The sequence below is a fragment of the Brassica rapa genome, chromosome A09, assembly GCF_000309985.2.
Source record: "Brassica rapa cultivar Chiifu-401-42 chromosome A09, CAAS_Brap_v3.01, whole genome shotgun sequence".
Lineage (NCBI taxonomy): Eukaryota > Viridiplantae > Streptophyta > Magnoliopsida > Brassicales > Brassicaceae > Brassica > Brassica rapa.
The window spans coordinates 7,269,874-7,290,341 of record NC_024803.2 but is presented as its reverse complement, the minus strand read 5'-3'; the positions used below and the strand labels follow the sequence as shown (position 1 = coordinate 7,290,341).

The 20,468-nt window shown below is 39.4% G+C and overlaps 6 protein-coding genes across 6 annotated transcripts; 4 read left to right on the top strand and 2 right to left on the bottom strand.

Annotated features, from left to right (window-relative positions):
- Positions 1-2,326: 2,326 nt before the first annotated feature.
- Positions 2,327-3,688, top strand: LOC103838022 (60S ribosomal protein L13a-2). The gene is made up of 4 exons (XM_009114434.3): positions 2,327-2,648; positions 2,759-2,875; positions 2,962-3,049; positions 3,322-3,688. Exons 1-4 carry the CDS (start codon positions 2,377-2,379, stop codon positions 3,463-3,465), a joined length of 621 nt encoding a protein of 206 aa, XP_009112682.1. The 5' UTR covers positions 2,327-2,376; the 3' UTR covers positions 3,466-3,688.
- Positions 3,689-4,100: 412 nt separating this feature from the next.
- On the top strand, positions 4,101-4,499 carry LOC103838020. The gene has a single exon (XM_009114433.2). It carries the CDS (start codon positions 4,101-4,103, stop codon positions 4,497-4,499), a length of 399 nt encoding a protein of 132 aa, XP_009112681.1.
- Positions 4,500-5,794: 1,295 nt separating this feature from the next.
- Positions 5,795-8,816, top strand: LOC103838058 (probable serine/threonine-protein kinase PBL25). Its single transcript, XM_018654653.2, has 5 exons — positions 5,795-7,217; positions 7,337-7,512; positions 7,618-7,807; positions 7,952-8,343; positions 8,426-8,816. Exons 1-5 carry the CDS (start codon positions 7,130-7,132, stop codon positions 8,702-8,704), a joined length of 1,125 nt encoding a protein of 374 aa, XP_018510169.1. The 5' UTR covers positions 5,795-7,129; the 3' UTR covers positions 8,705-8,816.
- A 2,696-nt stretch (positions 8,817-11,512) lies between these two features.
- Positions 11,513-13,940, bottom strand: LOC103838019 (rho guanine nucleotide exchange factor 8). The gene is made up of 7 exons (XM_009114432.3): positions 13,679-13,940; positions 13,467-13,580; positions 13,221-13,375; positions 13,066-13,140; positions 12,715-12,987; positions 12,327-12,647; positions 11,513-12,164 (listed from the first exon to the last, which is right to left on the bottom strand). Exons 1-7 carry the CDS (start codon positions 13,938-13,940, stop codon positions 11,790-11,792), a joined length of 1,575 nt encoding a protein of 524 aa, XP_009112680.1. The 3' UTR covers positions 11,513-11,789.
- A 56-nt stretch (positions 13,941-13,996) lies between these two features.
- LOC103838018 (diacylglycerol kinase 5) lies at positions 13,997-18,099 on the top strand. Its single transcript, XM_009114431.2, has 11 exons — positions 13,997-15,400; positions 15,490-15,618; positions 15,930-16,015; positions 16,092-16,215; positions 16,301-16,349; positions 16,547-16,629; positions 16,737-16,804; positions 16,945-17,019; positions 17,189-17,276; positions 17,356-17,472; positions 17,560-18,099. Exons 1-11 carry the CDS (start codon positions 15,080-15,082, stop codon positions 17,887-17,889), a joined length of 1,470 nt encoding a protein of 489 aa, XP_009112679.1. The 5' UTR covers positions 13,997-15,079; the 3' UTR covers positions 17,890-18,099.
- Positions 18,100-18,180: 81 nt separating this feature from the next.
- Positions 18,181-19,959, bottom strand: LOC103838017 (pentatricopeptide repeat-containing protein At2g20710, mitochondrial). The gene is made up of 2 exons (XM_009114430.3): positions 19,545-19,959; positions 18,181-19,452 (listed from the first exon to the last, which is right to left on the bottom strand). Exons 1-2 carry the CDS (start codon positions 19,800-19,802, stop codon positions 18,274-18,276), a joined length of 1,437 nt encoding a protein of 478 aa, XP_009112678.1. The 5' UTR covers positions 19,803-19,959; the 3' UTR covers positions 18,181-18,273.
- Positions 19,960-20,468: the final 509 nt, after the last annotated feature.

Here is a 20,468-nt window from a genome sequence, read left to right as displayed (position 1 = left end):
AGTTTCAGTTGCAGTTTTATCCTCTTGTTCTGGTGGTTGCAGTGAGCTCTCGTCGGTTTGGTTGTTAAGGTTTGTATCAGTATTGAGTTTCGACGAGGCTTGATTGTGTGAAGGTTTATGGTGGACTTCTATCAAGGTGTAAAGTGGACGTTAGAGAGTGCGTTCAAGCCGTATCCGAAAGGTGGTCAAGATTGTGAAGCGATCCCTCTTGTCGGGTTGTGAAGTCTAGGTTCTTGGGTTTGAGTTAAGGATGGTATCGTTTGGCAGGCCATAGGTGGCAGCGATAGATCCGGATTGAGAAGACGTGGTGTCTTGGGTTCTATAAGTGGATGGTATTCTTTGGCGTGTCGAGGACAGCATCGATATATCCAGTTCACTGCTTTCTGCTATTTAGGAGGTTTATTGCACTGAATTATCCTTTGGTTTGTGTAGATGGTTTAGTTTGTTGTGTTTTAGTTGGGGTTTTCTGATTCTAAGTTTTTTTAAGTTTACGTTGTGTTCGTAAGTTACCCCGTTGTGGGTTCTAGTTGCCTGTCTTTTGGGCTTTTGTTCTGGGGATTTCATGTTATCCGCCAGTTTGGTATCAAATTTGTATTTCATCGTGGAATGAATATTATCAGATGGGAAAAAAAAAACAGAACTCAACCTAGATCGATTGTAAGTCGTCCCAACTACATTGAAGTTGGCGTAGGTTTGAACCAACAAAGGAGAAGAGGAGAAATGACATTTATATGAAGAGGAGACCAAAGACCGAGAAGAGACATTCACAAAATTCTCATAGACACATGTAGTTCAGTCGACCTTATGTTTAATGAAAGTTTGGAAAAAATGGGAATCGATCTTCAGGATATGATATCTTTCAATGGCTTCAATGGATTCTCCGAGGAAATGCTCGGTACAATCCGATTGAATGTTTTCGTCAAGGGAATAACCAAGATCGTCACGTTCTCAGTCATCGTTGCCCCAGCTTCCTACAACACGATCCTCGGCACGCCGTGGGTTCACTCGATGCGAGCCGTTCCCTCAACCTAATATCAATGTATTAAGTTCATAAATATAAATGGGATGATATTCACCCTCAAAGGAGATAAAAACAATGCTAGAAACTTCCTAATTGCCTAAATGAAAAGTTACAGAAAGTAGCTTTTCTTGTTAAGCCAGTTGCCCAGCTAATCAAAAAGTTGTACCAATAGAAGGAGAAAATCATTGAGATAGACACCAATAAAGATAATCTATATAGAGTTATTAGAGTTGGTGCATAGTTGGCCAGAGATATTAAGGAGAAGATCATCACATTCCTCAAAGGCAACATCTTACCCTTTGCTTGGTCCACGGCCAGTATATATGAAAGGAATCGATCCTTTTATTATACTCATGAACTGAACGTTGATCCAAATTTCAAGACGATCAAGCACAAAAGAAGAAACTTAGGACCAGAGAGAGCAAAGGCAGTTAAAGACAAAATCGACAGACATCTAGGAGCATAATCAATAACAGAAGTAAGATACTCCAAATTGTTGGCTAATCCGGTCATCGTAAAAAAAGAAGAGAGGTAAATGAAAGATTTGCATCGACTTCACGGATCTTAACAAGGTGTGTCCAAAAGACAACTTCTCCCTCCTGCATATTAACCGACTTGTCGAGTCAACATAAGACAACAAACTAGTCATATTCATGGATGTCTTTTCTGGATACAATCAGATTATGATGCATCCCAACGATAGGAAAAAGACTGCACTCACCACCGATCGGAACCTATTGTATAAGGTCATGTCTTTTGGACTGAAAAATGCATGAGTGACTTACCAAAAATTGGTCAATAAAATGTTTGCCGACAAACTTGGCTTCACACTGGAGATATACATTGACGATATGCTTGTTAATTCTCTTATCGCCACCAATCGCATCAATCACTTGACGGAGTACTTCCACGTAGTGAACAATTACAGCATAAAGTTCAATCTGGTGAAGTGTATTTTCGGAATCAATTTTCAAAAAGTTCTTTAAGGTACATTGTCTGGTGAAGTGTACTCAAAAAGGCATCAAGGTAAATCCAAAACGAATATCAGCAATCCTTAATTCAACATAGACGTTTTGATCTTGATTCAAAGTGTTACCATCAAGAACCCTATAAGAGTCAACACATAAGCTCTGTTTAAATTTTTGAACTTGAATCCCAATAGCTAAATCGTTGACTTCATTACAAAACAAAAGTGGATCATCAAAATAAGACAACAAAAAAGAGTCTTGGTTTTACTGGGCCTTAATTATAAAAAACAAACGCCCAATAAAGAACCCTTAATCGTATCCGAGAAACCCTAACCGCCTCCATATAAATGCGACACTGAGAGACGAGACCCGTTGAATCGAGAAGAGATGGTGTCTGGTTCAGGGATATGCGCGAAGCGTGTCGTGGTCGACGCGAGGCACCACATGCTGGGCCGTCTTGCTTCGATCATAGCTAAGGAGCTGCTCAACGGACAGAAGGTTGTGGTGGTCCGGTGCGAAGAGATATGTCTGTCAGGTGGATTGGTCCGACAGAAAATGAAGTACATGAGGTTCCTCAGGAAACGCATGAACACTAAACCTTCTCACGGTCCTATTCACTTCAGGGCTCCCTCTAAGATCTTCTGGCGTACCGTTCGTGGGTAAACTCATCTAATCTCTATTTATATTGGAAATGAAGATATGAATTGGACATTAGGGGTCTATGGATGGTTGTTTAGCTAATCTTGTTTGTGATGGGATGGGGTGACAGGATGATTCCACACAAGACCAAGCGTGGTGCTGCTGCTCTTGCCCGCTTGAAGGTTTTTGAAGGAGTCCCACCTCCTTACGACAAGGTCAAGAGAATGGTCATTCCTGATGCTCTCAAGTATAAATCCTTTTGAAACTTTTCTATTTTTATTATTACAATGTACAATTTGTTTAGTTCTGATTTTTTATTTTGTTCTTGCTTAGGGTTTTGAGGCTTCAAGCTGGTCACAAGTACTGCTTGTTGGGCCGTCTCTCTTCTGAGGTTGGCTGGAACCATTACGATACCATTAAGGTCTGTCCATTCTCTCTATATATAATATGGTTTTAGGGATTAAAAGTTTCTTAATTTAGTAAATATAATGAGTTTTGAAGACCCAAGGAGTAGAGTTGATGAAACCAGATATAGTTGGGGTGGTAGTTTTGCTCTGTCAATTGCATTTACTGAAACATCTCCTAATTTTTTTATTTAACTCAAAACTTAGGATCGTACAATCATTTTATTTATGAGGCCATAAGACATCTCAGAGTAAACTGGGATTTACCTTTGGTATAATGATTTTGCAGGAGCTTGAGGTTAAAAGAAAGGAGAAGTCACAGGCTGTGTATGAGCGCAAGAAGCAACTTATCAAGCTTAGGACCAAGGCCGAGAAGGTTGCGGAGGAGAAACTTGGATCCCAGCTTGATGTTCTTGCACCGATCAAGTACTAGAAACCCACATCTATCTTTTGGTTTAAACTTTTCTCCGTTTTTACCTTTGAATTTTGTTTTTTTATTTGAATTTCTTAACCTTGTAGACGTAAAGATTGGAAAGAGTACATTTTGGCTTGTTTTGTTTCCTATGCAGTCAATCTGTGTTATGGTTCCAATTCTGTTTTTCTTTTTGTCAGTATTATTTTCTAAGCTCGGAAAGGTATCAACATCTATTGGTATGGTTTTGAAATGTTGAAAGATAGATTTTGTTTGATGGCAATAATCAGTAGAGAAGCTTATGTCTCCATATCTATATCTCTCTACTAGTAACGAACTAGAAACCATGCTATAGTAATCTCTAAACCCAAGGGTATCCACAACCAAGGCTTATATGTGGGGAAGACTTTCAGTGGAATTTTGGCGATATCCAATAGTTTCATTTTTTGAGCTTTGAAGACGATGGTGTGTTTTGTTTGTTGTTTCAGTAAACACCACGGAACATGCTCTAATTTTGGGTTTTAAATGGCAATCGACAAGAAATGTCAACGCAGAGACAGAAACACAATTATTAGGCCCAAAATACGAAAGTCAACGTGGAGACAAAAGCCGAAGACATTGTTGTGTCTTCTTCTTCCACTACACTTAAAAGTACCATGGCGACGCCTTCGCCGACATCTTCTCCTCCGTCCGATTCAAGCCCTAGTTTTGCCGCTACTTCGCCGCAGAAAAATCCACAACCCTCGACCTCCTCCCAATCGCAAAACACCCCCGTGGCCCTAGCCGCATCGACCTCCTCCGCCGTGGCAAGAAAAAGCCAGCCGGTGCTATGGACCCAAGACGAGACTCTCCTCCTAATCGAATCCCACAAGGATAAATGTTACTCTTCTGAGATTAGGTCTTTTGCTGAGAGAGTAATGGTTATGGAGAAGAAAAAAATGGAGTTTGCTGAAGAGACAGTGAAGCTGCGTAAGGAGATGGAGATCAAACGGGTGAAATTGATTCAGAGTTCTCATGCTCAGCTTCTTCAGGCTCTCAATACTTTACTGTCTTAGGTTCTTTCTAACTAGTTCAAGACAGGTTAGTTAACCAGTAGAAAAAGATGTGACGTTGTTGTTCTAAGTTTCATCTTCTTCATTTTAGATTTGTAACAAAGTTAATCTAATGTCAACATGTTTATGTATGCAATTAGCAAACCTGACAAAGAATGTAAACATTGTCATAAACTTTCCGAAATCTCTGATAACACTGTTATGCAACACAGGTACTTTTCGTTAAAAAATGAAAAGTGAAACATTTTGTTCTTCTCTAACTAGATATGCAAATCAGCAAATGTAATCCAGTGTTATGGGAACTTGGAAGCATATAGTTTTTGACTAATCTAATTTTAGGGTAAGTATAATTGCAGAGGTAAATGCACTAAGATGGAGATTGAGGCCCTGTTCGGTGGTATATCTGGAAGATGCATCCAGATGGTCCATCTAGATGTCTTATCTAGATGCTCCATCTGGGTGTTGTTCGTTTCTTCATTTCGTCCATGCATCCAAATGAATCATCTGAATGCAATTATGTTCGTTTGCTTGTCATTTTTCAACTTTCATCTGCATCTAGGTGGACTTGTTAATAAAATGACTAAAATATATTTTTTTACGTTTCGGCGAAAAAATAGCATTTTATGGTTTTAACCAAAAATATTTTTGCGGTTTTTGAGGAAATATGTGTTTTTGCGAAAAAGTGCATTTTTATGGTTTTGGCGGAAAATACGTTTTATGGGTTTGGCGGAAAAATACGTTTTTTTGCGGGTTGGACGGAAAAAGTGTGTTTTGAAGTTTTGGTGGGAAAAGTGTTTTGCATGAAAAGTTTTTTTTTTCGCGATTTTGGAGGGAAAATATATTTTTTCCAGTTTTGGCGGGAAAATACATTTTTCCGGTTTTGGTGGGAAAATGCGATTTTCCGGTTTTGGCGAGAAAATAAGTTTTTTTTCCTGGTTTTGGCGGGAAAAATACAATTTTCCGGTTTTGGCGGGAAAATGCGTTTTTCCGGTTTTGGTGGGAAAATGCATTTTTCCGGTTTTGGTGGGAAAATGCATTTTTTCGGTTTTGGCGGGAAAATGCATTTTTCCGGTTTTGGTGGGAAAATTATGTTTTCTGGTTTTGTCGGGAAACTTCCGTTTTCCAGTTTTGACGGGAAACTTTCGTTTTCCAGTTTTGATGGGAAAATTCCGGTTTTGGCGGGAAAATTGTATTTTTCGGTTTTGACGAGAAAATGCATTTTTTTTTGTTTTGGCGAGAAAATGCGTTGTTTCCGGATTTGGCAGGAAAATGTTTTTTTTGCGGTTTTGGCCGGAAAATGCTTTTGAAGTTTTGGCGGGAATATGCGTTTTTTGGGTTTTGGTCGAAAAGTGTGGTTTTACTGGTTTAGCCGAAAAATGTGTTTTAATGAAAATGTGTGTTTTATGTTTTTTTGCGGAAAAATGCATATTGCGGTTTTGGGGGGAAAGTGTGTTTTTCCGTTTTGCGAGAAAATACATTTTTTATTATAGCGAAAAAATGTATATGCAAAAAAAAAAATAGAATTTACGGTTTGAAAATAATATTTTGATTTTAAAAGGTCATTTTTGTCATTTATTATTTTGGACTGAACTAGATGCATCTGCATTCAGATGCACCATCAAGACTCACCTTCATTTGGGTGAAAATTTCAGATGAGTTCAGCTGGGTGATCTATCTGGATGTAGCATTATAATGCACTAAACGAACATCAATTTGCATCTTCACCCAGATGGATCACCTGGGTGAGCAAACGAACAGGACCTGATTAGCAAGCATAATATATATTTGGTAGATGGTTTTTGAATGTCTACCTCGCAATACAGTGGTATGCTGGGATTGGAAAGGCTGAGTATGGACACACCCAACTTATGGGTACAACAAATGTAAGAATGTTGGGCATGAACAACAATCAACCCGTCAGACTTTTGGAACGAACTGTAAGGATGGAATTGCAGTGATTAGCTAGCGAACTTTATGCATGGCCAAGCTTCTCTACTGAGTTGAAGGAGCTAGCAACACTACAAAGAAGATTCTAATCCTTCAAGCTTATCTACATTTTTCGGACTCAGAATGGAACTATCGATTCTTTAGTCATAACTGAAAAATCACTTCATAGGGATCTCTTTTTATTGGTTACTACTTCCTGTACCACCTCATGTTTGAACACTATAATGACATTTTTATGTAAAATAAATAAATATAAGCCACCTCGTAATCACAAGAAAAAAAACTAGGTATGAAAGTTGGAAAGGTCCTAAAAACAAACTTGGTGTTCTGTACCAGATCAACATAATTTGTAAAAAAAAAAAAAATCTCCTTTTCTATTATTTGTCAAACTGGTAATATGATATATACATGTTTATTAATGGCAAATGGTAGCCGGCATTTCTGTACAATTAGTTTAATCTTGAGGTTGTCTTTCTTCTCTGTATTGCGTCGTTTCAAAACCTCTTTTGTGTTTCTGTTGTAACTTGTATCCTATTAAATTCTGCATAAACAGGAAACTAAAATACTTCTGTTTTTTAAGGACTATTGGTACTTCATATAAAACCAATCGAAGGTCATTGAAAGTACGTAGAAGAGGTGTTGCAAAGACGTTTTAGACGAAGAACAATATATATACTCTAGAGAAAATGAGTTGTTTCTCGTGTTTCTCTTCAAAAAATTTGGAAAATGAAGGTTCTTCCTTGCCTGCTCCGTATAGGCAAACAGGCTCACCTAGTAAGCTCTCGCTCATATCTTCGTTGGAAACGTCGTGGCTGACTCTTTTTAGATCTTTTGGAAAATAAAAATAAAACAAAATTTTCGCTATATCTTCTGTCTTGTAGATAATCAGAGAGAGAGAACAAGAGAAGTAGTGGCCAATAATGCACCCTCACAATCGAACAACATCGAGGCTCAGGGTTTCTCATTCCGTGAGTTAGCCACCGCTACAAATAATTTCAAGCTAGAGAACCTCATTGGCGAAGGCGGCTTCGGGCGGGTCTATAAAGGAAAGCTCAACAAGACAGGACAGGTCAAATCCTAATATATATATGTCGAACAATACTTGATTCTCTCGTACAAAATTAAAAGTCGAACTAATTTCTTTCTTATTTTTTTATGGGTTTGTGATCATCAGGTCGTGGCAGTGAAACAGCTTGATAGGAATGGACTACAAGGACAAAAAGAGTTCTTGGTCGAGGTTTTGATGCTTAGTCTTCTTCATCATTCGAATCTTGTGAACCTAATTGGCTACTGCGCTGATGGGGACCAAAGACTTCTTGTTTACGAATATATGCCTCTTGGATCCGTCGAAGACCATCTCCTCGGTAAATCATCATCCCCATTTTAAATTTTTAATGGGTTACACACAAAGATAATCGTTGTTTTACAAAAAAAACCCAAAGATAATAATCGTTATGTTTTTTTAAAAAAAAGATAACCAACCGGTTTGATGATGTAATTAAAAACAGATCTTGAACCGGATCAGAAACCACTAGACTGGAACTCGCGTATTAAGATCGCTTTAGGAGCAGCAAAAGGACTTGAGTATCTCCATGATAAAGCCAATCCTCCAGTGATTTATCGAGATCTTAAATCATCAAATCTATTGCTTGACCAAGATTTCGACACAAAACTGTCGGATTTTGGTTTAGCAAAGCTTGGTCCTACTGGAGACACACTACATGTGTCTTCCCGAGTTATGGGAACTTACGGATACTGTGCTCCTGAGTATCAGAGAACCGGCCATCTCACGGTTAAATCAGATGTTTATAGTTTTGGAGTTGTGCTGTTGGAACTGATAACTGGAAGACGAGTTATCGACACAATGAGACCTAGTCATGAAATAAATTTGGTTACTTGGGTGAGTTTCTGTTAGCATATATATGATTTCACTGATGGATCATTAATGTATACACTAATCAAAATGTACAACTTTTCTTTAGGCGCAACCAATTTTCAGAGACCCAACTAGATTCCCACAGCTAGCTGATCCATTGCTTCGAGGCGAATTTCCAGAAAAGAGTTTAAACCAAGCTGTAGCTGTAGCGGCAATGTGCCTGAATGAAGAACCTATGGTTAGACCACTAATCAGCGACGTTGTTACAGCCCTCAGCTTCCTTGGTGCATCTTCCGATTTTTCCAACGCTGATTCTAGCCATTTACAACAAAATCCATCAGAGATATATCATGATGCAGTTCAGTGGGATTCAAGTCCTAGATAAAGTTATTTGCTCATGTAGACATTTTAATACGATATGACCCAACAATTCAGAACATATTGTATGTTTCTTCCGTTTGAAATATTCATTTAATTTATTTTTCATTTACGTTGTTTTTATCAACATATTTCACCTAAACAGCAAAATACAAAAAATGATAATTGATGATCAATGAGTGATGTTATATGTTGCACACCAACGTTGAATTGGCCTAGTGGTAAAGGGGTTACGGCTGTAACTACCACCATCCGGGTTCAATTCATGGTGGGATGGACTATTTACAATGCTTGGGTTCCCCTCAAAGAGGTGAAACCACCTTTTTTAAAAGTCGAATAGGTGCCTCTCTCTCTCTAAAGTTTCTCTCTCGCCTCTCTCTAGTTTCACTCCCGATTTGGCTTCCTTTCCCGGCGACCGCCGCGTCCCTAAAGGCGGTCGCCGGAGCTCCTCTGTTTTTATTTTCTGCTTCTCTTCTCCGCCTCCCGTGTTCTCTCTGTTTCCCCTCTTTCTTCGGCTAGGGTGGAACTCCTTCGAGGACGGCTCCGAATCCAGATCCGACGGTTCCTGTTACAGATCTGGAGCGTACATGGCGGTGTGGTGGAGCTTGAGGACGGTCTTCGCTCCCGTTGTGTCTCTGTCTCCAGATGTTGAGGGATCTCTGCTCAGAGCGTTTTTCCCCTGTCCTCTGTGAGTTCCTCGAGTCGGTGGCGCGTGAGTCGTCAAATACCCTCCCTTGGTTCTCATCTCCGGCGTAGTGTGGCATCTGGCTGCGTGGTGATGGCTCTTTGGTGAGCGTGGAGCTTGCGGATCTGTGGATCTCAAGCTTTTCTTCTCTTCTTTTGGATCCTCCGGTGGTCTCCGGTGGTAGCGTGTGGCGAGTCTCCGTGGATTAGTCGTCGTCTGACCTGGAGGTGTCTCTCTTGTGGCGGCGCGTGGAGATGTGTCTTCTCTGATGGTGTCGAGCTCGTTCTTGGCGCGTGGGGTCTTCGCTCTCTCCAAATCAGGAGTGAGTTTGGCGGTGTGGCGCTCCTCGTCGCTGCCGCTCTGTCCTCTTGTCATCTATGCGACGTTTGACTTTGTGTAAGCGGTCTGGGTCCGATGCAAGTGAATGTATGTTAGTTTGGCTTTTGTGTCTTCAGGTTCTTCTCAACGGTCATCGCCCCGGAGGAGGTGTGCCAAGCCTGTCCCATTGCTCTATATGGGTCGTGGGTTAAACGGGTGTAACGGTCACGGGTTGGTAAAACGGAGGCAGCAATCTCTAGGTTTACCTTCTCGAACGACGGCATCGCTGGCTCTGGACTCCTCTTCGTACTGCCGGTTAGGTGATGTTGGTTTGACTTTCGGTTACGAGATGTGATTCTTTACGGAGGGGTTGATGAATGGGTTCTCGGAAGCTGTAGGCTCTTACCGTTGCTTCAAGGTTTGAGGGCACCTTTCTCTTCGGTGGCTCGCGGCAACTGAGAGCTCAGTCCGCTCATGCCTCCTTATTGGTCCATCACTGCTATGCTAATGGCCAGTCTCTTTCCGGTCTAGTTCTTCTTTGCTTAAGTCTCTCTGTCAAATTGATGCTCTGTTTTAGTTTAAATTCTGTATTTCTGCTATTTTGTTTCTATGTAGTTCTGTTAAAAACAAAAACTTGGTATAATAAATTTAACATTTTACCAAAAAAATGTTATATGTTGCACCGAGACGAACATGAGGACTGAAATGGATATGAAAACGGGGATGGAAAACGGCAAAGTTAAAAATTAACAAATATGAGTACAGCAGATATATATATATATATATATATATATACATTAATAAAAATATGTAAAATATTTATAGATTGACAAAATAAAAGAATCACACAACAAATCTTAGCATAAAAATCACTTTAGATAATATTTTAAATAATAATAATAAAAATAATCATTATTAAGTTATTATCAAAATTTAGTTTATCTGGTAAATGGTTTAAAACTCTCACAACTCTAATTGACTCTATGTCAATAGGACATGTTGTTAACATCTATGTTAAAATTTTATTTCTTTCAAATTTTATTTTGAATAAAAGGTAAGTGAATTAGATTAAAATACTATAATTTTGAAGAAAATCCATTTCAAAACATCCTTAGATCAATTATCGCATGCATCGCATCCTCAAGATGTCCAGTAACGTTTCGATGGTGTTTCTGTCCCCAGGTCGTTTCCGGTACGGGAACATCAACCAAAATCACGTCCCCGTGCATCATAGATTGGAGCTTTGTTGAATGATATATGGCTACTTTTGGTTCCAGTCTGAGTGAGTGTATCTCATGGATCCATTGTGTCTTTGAGGATCTTTTTTGACTTAAACACTCCTTCTATTGGTGTCATAGCCTTAGAACATGTCCTTGTGGGTTCCTTGACCTTGGATACACTATTTTGATAGGTGTATGGTTTGATGACCGCATCAAATTGATGCCTAGCGCTTTTCTCATATAGTTTACATTGCGCTTTATTTATTTCATTATTTAGCTTCTCTACAAACAAATTTCTGTATCTTCTAACTTGATTCGAACTGAGAATTGAAGTGTTTATCTGGTACTTGCGGATTCGAACGTATTATGTGTACTTTATTGTGCACTTCCAGTTAGTTTATCGGATTAAAACCTGAGTGATCAACTTAGCCGAGCTTAATGGGTCGAACACTTGGACTGAGCTCTCTTTATTCGACATGCCTTGTGGAGAAATGCAACTCATCTCCAACAAAACTTAAACTTCTAAGTTTTTAGGTGAACCTTTAGATACACATACTGTTTGCCATTTTATGCGCATGATTAACAACATAAATAAACGTATTAAATATCAACTATTTTGGAAGTACCAAAAAAAAACAAATACATCATTTAAATATTTTGAAACAACATGTCCTATTGACATAGAGTTATCTTTTTGTTTAAAAGATTTTAAACCTTTTAAGCAAGATAAAGAATTCCCTATCCGAGGAAGAAAGCCGGAAGGAAGGGGGTGTGAATAATTCATTTGCTACTACTCTCTTTCCATTCCTTTTTCCTAGCTAAACTCTCTTGTCTCCTGTGAATTTACCACCACACATGGATTTTCATGATTAATGTCTATCTTTGGGGCTTCTAAAACCGTTAAAATTCTCTAACTTCTCCAAGTAGGAGAGTTTTTTCGGCGTAAGAGATGGGGATTTGGTAGGTTTATCGCCGCCTTTAGAACTATTGTCGCTCCAACCCATGAAATCCAACAAGGTTTTGGAGTAGTGTGGGTCAAGCTTCTCGGTTTCTTCTCCCGAGTGAGAAGATCCCGCTGACTCTGAATCCGTCTCACTGGTTCTCCCAGCGTCTGCTTCAGCCAATAAAGCTTGCTTTTGTGCCAAAGAATCAGTATAAAGAACATCTTCTATCCTTGACATCACCGTGTAAGCCAAGCTCTCAAGAATCCTCGAGTAACTCTCCAACACCGCTTGTCCAACGTCCTGTATTCATTTAATTAACCACTCAATAGTTTGGATTATCTTTTGTTTCTTATTAACCTAATAAATTATGAGTTATTTCTTGTCATCCAAGTCATCTACAATAGTGAGGGTTCAATCTCATTATTAAGGACTAATTAGCTAAAACATTTATTTGCATTTTACCTTATTAAATTGAATTTTAGAGATGTCAAGGGAAGATTGAGGAAGACCGGGAAATTTCTGCTTGAGCAAGATCAAGATCGTCTCTGCTCTCTCTTCAAACAATTCTCTTTTCCCCAAGCTAACTGCTGATCCCCAGGACGATTTGTTGTCCTTTAAGTGAAGCTTCCTCTTCCAAATAACGACAGATGCCTCAATCCTGTTCTTCAAATCCAACACTTTGTGCTCTGTCGACAAGTCCAACATCGACAAGAACTGCGCTGGATCAAACCACTCCTCTGTTATGCTCTTGTAGATCGAATCCCCAAGACTTGATCTCCCGTTCTGTCAACACAAGTCAAAGCTTACAACAAAGGGAGAAATGAAATATTTCTATCAGTGATTGGTTTACCTTTGGGAGAGAGTCGATGTAGCTCTCAGGTATTGCCATTTCAGAGAGGACTTGAGCATTAATAGCCATCGCAGCTTTTTGGACCTGTGTGACTGAATCCTTTTGGAAGTAAAGCATTTTCCGAGCCGGTTCAGATAAACCGCCGGGAGGAACTTTCACTGGAGGGAGCCACCATTTGTCGTTTGACCTAGCATTACTTGCTTGTTTCCCTTCTTCTGAATCTCTCGACACATAATAAAACTCGTTGTGTCCTCTGAAATTGTCTAGTGTATCCTGAACATGTTTTCATCACCATTAATCCATCACAGATTTTTTTTTTGGTAGGTTTAATATTCAAATGGAAACACTTACGATTAGCATGGCGTCTAGTTTTCGAAGGGCTGGGATGTTCATGAGAAGATCACCTCTTTGTCTTGTCACCATAATCTTCATAAAATAACTAAAAACATTTATAAATCTACCTAAAGAGGTATAAAGTGATATACGTCCATTGGGAAGATTCGAACCTCGGTGCAGACTCCATCTTTGCTCGTTTGTTGAGAAGGAACGAACTCGACGATATGATCGGTCACAGACAACAACCATTCAATTTCTTTCTTCCACCTCGCTTGTCTATCTTGTGGCATCGGTTGCAGCTTTGTCTGTTCCCCGAATATAGACGCTGAGAACGATCGTACCATCATCAGAATAATAATTTAAAATTAAAAATCTTGATGAAACGAGAAAAGTTAAAAAGAAAAATATTTAGTTACCAGCAAGATTTGTGATGGCGTTGGAAAGAGCAAGAGCAGAAGATACGCCTTTTCCACCACCCGACATATCTTCTCCAAGTAGTAATTTCGCAAACCTGTCCTTCAATTCAGTATCTGCAATAATTTTTCATTACTAGAGATTTCTCTCATGGAAAAAAAAAATATTAGGGGGAGACGTTGTCTTTGGGCCCAAAAACTCTTAGAAGATTAACCTGCTTGTTGTCTCTCGGGTCGTTTTCCGGGCCGAGTAAGAGGGGAAATCATGGGAGGCATGCTTTCAACGGGGCTTTCTGTGAAGCAGTCGGAGTTTTGGCTTTCAGGTGTCTTGGATTCGACAAGATGAGAATCACCGTTCTCCACGACAAGGGTTTGAGGTTGTTGTTGTTGTTGTTGTCTTGTAGACAATGAATGAAACATTCTTTTAATATTGAATGATTTGGAAGCGCTTAGTCCTCTTTCCAACACTGCAACCATGGTACGACCACGTTCGCTTGTTTTCTTGCCCCACAAGTTAAAACCTTTTTTGCCTTTAAAATCCAGCTGATCTCAAGATGATACAACTTTTACAAAAAGTATTGCAAGATTTTTGTTAAAAGCATTAGAAAAAGTCTTTTTTTGGTTTTAAAGTGAAACAAAATTCTTAACAACAAATTTCTGTTTTGGATCTAAGGATTAAAAACATTTCAAATAAGAAATTAAAAATAGATCAAAATTTAGGAAGCTAGCTTTAGGATTCGTTTTCTTCTCTTTCCTGTTAGAAATAAATTGATGGTTTGTGGTAAAAGTTCCACGAAGCACGGAAACGACAATAAAATTCCACAACTGATTCAATTTTATAAAGTTCCACGAAGGACGGAAATAGCTAGGTAAAAATAATAATGTCCAACTTTATATTATTTGAATTTATATATCTAAATATATACATATTTAAAACTAGGTGAAAAACATATTTAAAATAAATAATCACTAAATATAACATAATGATAAATAAAATTTTATTTTTATAAAATGTAATCATAACTCTACTAAAATGTAAATAAAATCAAAATGAAACTGTTAAACCAAATCAAAAGGAATAAAACTACAAAAATTAGATTTATGATTTTTTTTTCAAACCGATATAGTTAAAATAGAAAATAATAATGTCACAGTGTAAACGAAAATTTTCTTTTAAAATAAAAAGAATAATATATTATTATTTCTGTCTATGTCAGGAAGAAAACACCTAGTACTATTCAAATCCTTTGTAACCAAAAATACCGACTGACTTGTCCGTACGGTTTACCAAATCGAGACACGCGAAAGAGGGGAATGAAATACCTGAGTTAGAGGGCCCAAAATATACAGGCCCATTTGAGTGAATCTGGGTCATATTTATAAAAAGGGAAATGGATAGTGACGACTAACGCGGCGCAAGAATCAGTCCGCGTCAGAAAAAAAGAGGCCAACTACTCCGCAGCCATCTCGCTAGTATTCCCATAAATCCCTTTTTAGAATAATAATATGATTAATAAACAATACAATACAAGACAAGACAAGGATATCATTTTGAATTACGACTCATCATCATCATAACTTTTCCTGATCTCGATTCCTCCTTCATTTCTTCTTCCATGGATAACAGCTACGAGAGTTTATCAGATTTTGTAAAGCACTTCTACATCCCTTCTTACGTCCTCTCTCCAGAATCGGAGGCTCAGGCACAGCCCATCGCTCCACCAGAGAGTCCCGTCCTTGTCTTCATCAACTCTAAAAGCGGAGGTCAGCTGGGTGGGGAGCTCCTCCTCACCTATAAGTCTCTTCTTAATGAGAAGCAGGTGTTTGATCTTGGGGTAGAGACCCCGGACAAGGTGCTCCGCAGAATCTATCTTAACCTCGAGAGGCTAAAGGAAGATGATCTCGCTCGTCACATTCGGGACAAGTTAAAAATAATTGTGAGGAGGAGTTGTTTTATATAATTACAACACTCTCTCTCTCTTTCACCATTTTGTGCTTATAATTGCTTGCATTGCTATCTTTATAGGTGGCAGGAGGTGATGGAACTGCTGGGTGGCTACTTGGAGTTGTATGTGACCTTAAATTATCACATCCTCCTCCTGTTGCCACCGTTCCTTTGGGTACAGGAAATAACCTTCCCTTTGCATTTGGATGGGTCCGTGTACACTACACTCCTCAGATTATGTTTCTTTACTATATCCCTCATGAGCAAAGCTGAATGAAACATTGGTAGTAGGCTATAAAAATTTTTGAAGAAAATTACAGTCTTAAAAAAAAAAAATTAGGCCCCAAATTTGTAAAATGAAAAAAAAATTTAGTTAAAATCATTTAGTAAATCGCCTATTACCCTGTGTGTCAGAAAAAAAGAAGAAGAAAAAAACCGCCTATTACCCTTAAATCTCAGGGCCGGCTTGACTATATCACAAGGGTTTCAATCTCAATCCTTGTTTTGCTTGCTCTCTTCAGGGAAAGAAAAATCCAGGAACTGATACAGCTTCAGTGGAGTTGTTTTTGGATCAAGTGCTCAAGGCCAAAGAGATGAAGATTGACAAGTATATACATATCTCCTTCTTCTTTTTTTTTAAATAATTCTGGAATAACTGGTGAATACATTTTGTCTACTTTAAGTTGGCACATAGTTATGAGGATGAAGACTCCTAAAGAAGGCCCTTGTGATCCTCTTGCACCTCTTGAGTTACCACATTCTCTACATGCATTTCACCGTGTCTCTTCAACAGATGAACTAAATATGGTAAATAAAATCTACATACCAGGAAGGATAAATTCTGACTCATTTTTCTCTTATTATGGATATATCATTCATTTACTCTTTTCAGGAAGGTTACCACACATTTCGCGGGGGATTCTGGAATTACTTTAGCCTCGGTGAGAATTTTTTGTTTGGCAGATAGGTTTCTCTTACGGATGGCTGATGTGCTAGCACTCATTTCTTACTATACTAATTATTATAGAGATTGGATTGTCTGTATGGAAATCAAATAATGGGATTTAAAACTGATATCTACGTGTCAATTTTCAAAGACAAAATTCCCTTGAAATTTTGATTGTCCTTTTGTGTGCAGGAATGGATGCTCAAGTTTCTTATGCGTTTCATTCTGAGAGGAAGCTGCACCCTGAAAAATTTAAGAATCAGCTCGTTAATCAGGTACCTCGTTCTTGAAGTATTTCGATTCTGATTTTTGTTCAATTTATATCCCGTTAGGACTAAAATTAAACAAGTAATAGCATTGGCTTCACATTCCATTTTGCTAGAGTACGTATGTAAAGCTTGGTTGCACGCAAGGATGGTTTTGTGCCTCTCTATTCCACCCTGCTTCACGGTGAGTAACATGTGTATATATATATTATTGGGGTACCAATTTCTTAGATTTCAAGTCTGTCTGTAACTTGATCTCTATTATTTATGATTTTGCTTTCTTGCACGATGTAACGGTCAGCTCTATTGGCTTTTCCCCTGCAGTAACATAGCTCAGCTTGCAAAGGTTAAGATTGCAAATAAAAATGGCCGATGGCAGGACCTTGACATACCCCATAGGTAATCTTTATCTAAATGGTTCCTTAAGGGATCACTTGGGATTTTTCATCTTTCTTTTACTGGATATAATAATCATTGTCAATGCCCTTCTTTCTTGCAATAAGCTGTTCAACCTTGAATAAAAGAATATACACTCCAACTCCTGACGTTTTTGTTTCTGCTCTTACAGCATCAGGTCCATTGTATGTCTGAATCTGCCCAGCTTTTCTGGAGGGCTAAATCCTTGGGGCACACCAAATCCCAGGAAACAACGTGATGTAAGTCTTGACATTCATATATATCTTTGCCATGGTGGTAAAATAATGTGGACTTTTTTTTTCTCTTGTGACGCAACAGAGAGACTTGACTCCACCGTTCGTTGATGATGGCTACATTGAGGTTGTTGGGTTCAGAAATGCTTGGCACGGTCTTGTCCTGCTCGCTCCAAATGGACACGGTACACGACTTGCCCAGGTAAAAGATGTGATGCTCGGGTGGGTGCAGTACAAATTTATAACTTATCGAGTGAGTTGAGTTGGTTTCTCTTTTGTGACTCTCTAGGCAAACCGCATTCGCTTCGAATTTCGGAAAGGAGCAGCAGACCATACATTTATGAGGATGGATGGGGAGCCGTGGAAACAGCCACTGCCAATGGATGATGAAACTGTGATGGTAGAGCTTTCACACCTTGGCCAAGTGAACATGCTTGCAACTCATGACTGCCGGTCCAGAAGCATGTACGACCCTTCAACGCCCCGTCATCAGGATTCGGCAGAAGAGTATGATGATAATGAAGACGACTCAGTCACTGAAGGCGAGGAATTTAGAAAGTTTGGTGCTGCAGATACCTTCAAGATTCCTGACGAGGTTGATATTTCTCACCTTAGTTAGAAAATTAGCAGCATCTTTCACTGTTGATTCTATGCTATTCTTCCTCCGGTCTCTTTTTTTTTCCTTTTGGCACATTTATAAAATTCTTTCATAAAGAGGCAGCTAGCAGTAGTTGGTTCCCATTTTTCATTTGTTGTGCAAGCTTAATGATCGAAACAGTTATGTAGTGCTTCTGGATTTTTATAACATCTCCGCTCCTTGTTCTGTTCATGCATGTGTGAGGCAGCGAATTTATATGCGACTCTTTGTTTGTAATCGTCGATTCACATTATTAATCTATTAAGCCCAAAGAAAAAACTCATAATATATGGAATTAAGCATCCAAATGGTCTGTCAAGCAAGACTCCAATGTTTTGTTCTGGCTACAATCTTACTTGCGCTTCTTTAATGTTGAACCTGACTTGATCCCATTGCATCGACTATCTTCCAACCCAGTCCCCCACCAGCTTCCTTCATGTCGTAGAGTAATTGATCGTAAGAAATGTGTCCTCGCTCGCTTAGCAGTCTCAGAATCTTTCTCAAACCCTCCATGTCTCTTTGACCCTCCACATAATCCACACAGCTCATCAGCACAACCATGTGTGGTCTCCACCCTGGCTTGCTCACCTCTATTGCCTTCTTCCATCTCTCCACCGCCTTCTCCATCTCCCCCGCCATCTTGTAACCCAGAGCTAACCTCTCCCACGTGCTCGTCTCCTGGAGCACCATCTTTGCAACTTCCTCCGCCTTGTCCATCATCCCCTTCTTGCAGTAACCCGTTATTAACAAATGCGGGATCCTGACGTCGAAAAGAGAATGTCCAGCTTCCCACTCTCCCATAATCTTCTCAACACCCTCGATATCTCCCGCCTTAAAGAGCGCGCTGATCACGCTTATGTATCCAGTGTTGAAGAACCCACCAAGCTCCTTGTACAAGGCCCAGAGACGGTAGACCTCTTGTTTCTCACCAGCAGCGCCGTAGAACGACATGAGAACCTCGTAGGCATGCTTTCGTTTCTGAGGACTCACCAACTGCTCTGATCTACGCAGCATCTCCATCGCCTTTTCGGTCGAACCGGCTTTAATGTATGCGTTTGCAGCATCAGCGTAAGTCCGCCAGTCAAGGTCAAGGTCAAGGCCAAGGTCAGACTCACACCTCGTAAGAAACTTCTCCATTCCCTCGACATCGGATACGAGAGAGTAGGCGTGGAGGCGCGTGTTGACAGTGAAGATGTCAGGCTTGACGTTCCCGTCGTCCATCTCGCGGAGAAGCTTCTCGAGCAAAGCGTGTTTGCCGCACCTGATGTAGAGGTTGAGCATGACGTTGTAGGGAAGGCAGCCTCTGAGGAAGCCGAGGTCTTTCATCTCGTGGAAGAGCTGGTCAGCTTTGTGCAAGACCTTCTTGGTGGCGTAGCAGTTCAAGAGGGCGCCGTAGAGATGGTAGTTCCTCCTCTCGATAGGAATCTTTTCGAAAAACTTGTCGGCTTCTCCGAGACCGTTGACTTTTGCGATCAAGTCAAGGCGGATGGCTATATCTCCTTCCGAGATATCATGAACTCTATGCTCACTCATCCAATCTGATATCTAACAATAACAAAAAAAGAGGAATAATTTTTTTTTTTTTTTTGAAAAAAGGCAAAGTGAAGAAGAAAGAGAAGAATCTGAGGATTGGAGACCTGGAGGGCGTGGGAGAAGCGGCTGAACTTGCGGAGCATCTTGACGATGGAGTGGAGCTCCGAAGTCTTGACCGGATTGCCTTCATCAAGCCATCCTTCCAATACTCTGAGAATCGAAGCAGAGGGATCACCGGCCCTGGCGACCCGACGCTGCAGAGTGTCGTGGGGTGGGGTCCTTGTTGAGTGGAAAGGGAAGCTCCTCAGAGTGTAATTTGGCTTTGGACGGACAAGACGGAGAAGAAGAAGAAGATGATTCATGCTTTCGGCGCGCCGGTGAGCTAGGGTTTATCTACGGTTTAACATTCACCGCCGTGTCGTTCGAATCGACTGATGATGCCACGTCAGAAACTCTCTTTTAATCTACTGGAACAGTCTCGGCGAACCCCTCACTTTTTTTAACTACAACCCAAAAAACTAGAGTTGGGCAAAAATACTTGAAAATATATATAGATACTCAAAATAAATGTTTAAAATAGGTAAATATATTCAAAACACCAAAAATACTTAAAATATCTATTGATTTTTTATCAAACTATTTAAACTAAACTAATTTATATATTAAATTTATGTATTTTGACATATGTTATTCAAATTTATATGCAATATATTATTTTATTTATAGATTTTGAAAAATTTAAAGTATATAATAAATTTTAAATTTTAAATTGGATTATCAAAACCGAACACGCAAAAATCTAAATCCGAACCAAAATTTAGAAATATCCAAATGAAACTAAAATTTTTGACACTGAAAACGTAATAGATCCGAACCGAAATAGATACCCGAATGCCCACTCCTACCAAAAACATGCTCCATAGATAAAATACTTGGGAAAATGGATATTTTATTATCTGATTATCTACTATCATCACAGTTGCTCAAAAAAAAATCTACTATCTTCACATTTAATATTTAAGTATTGT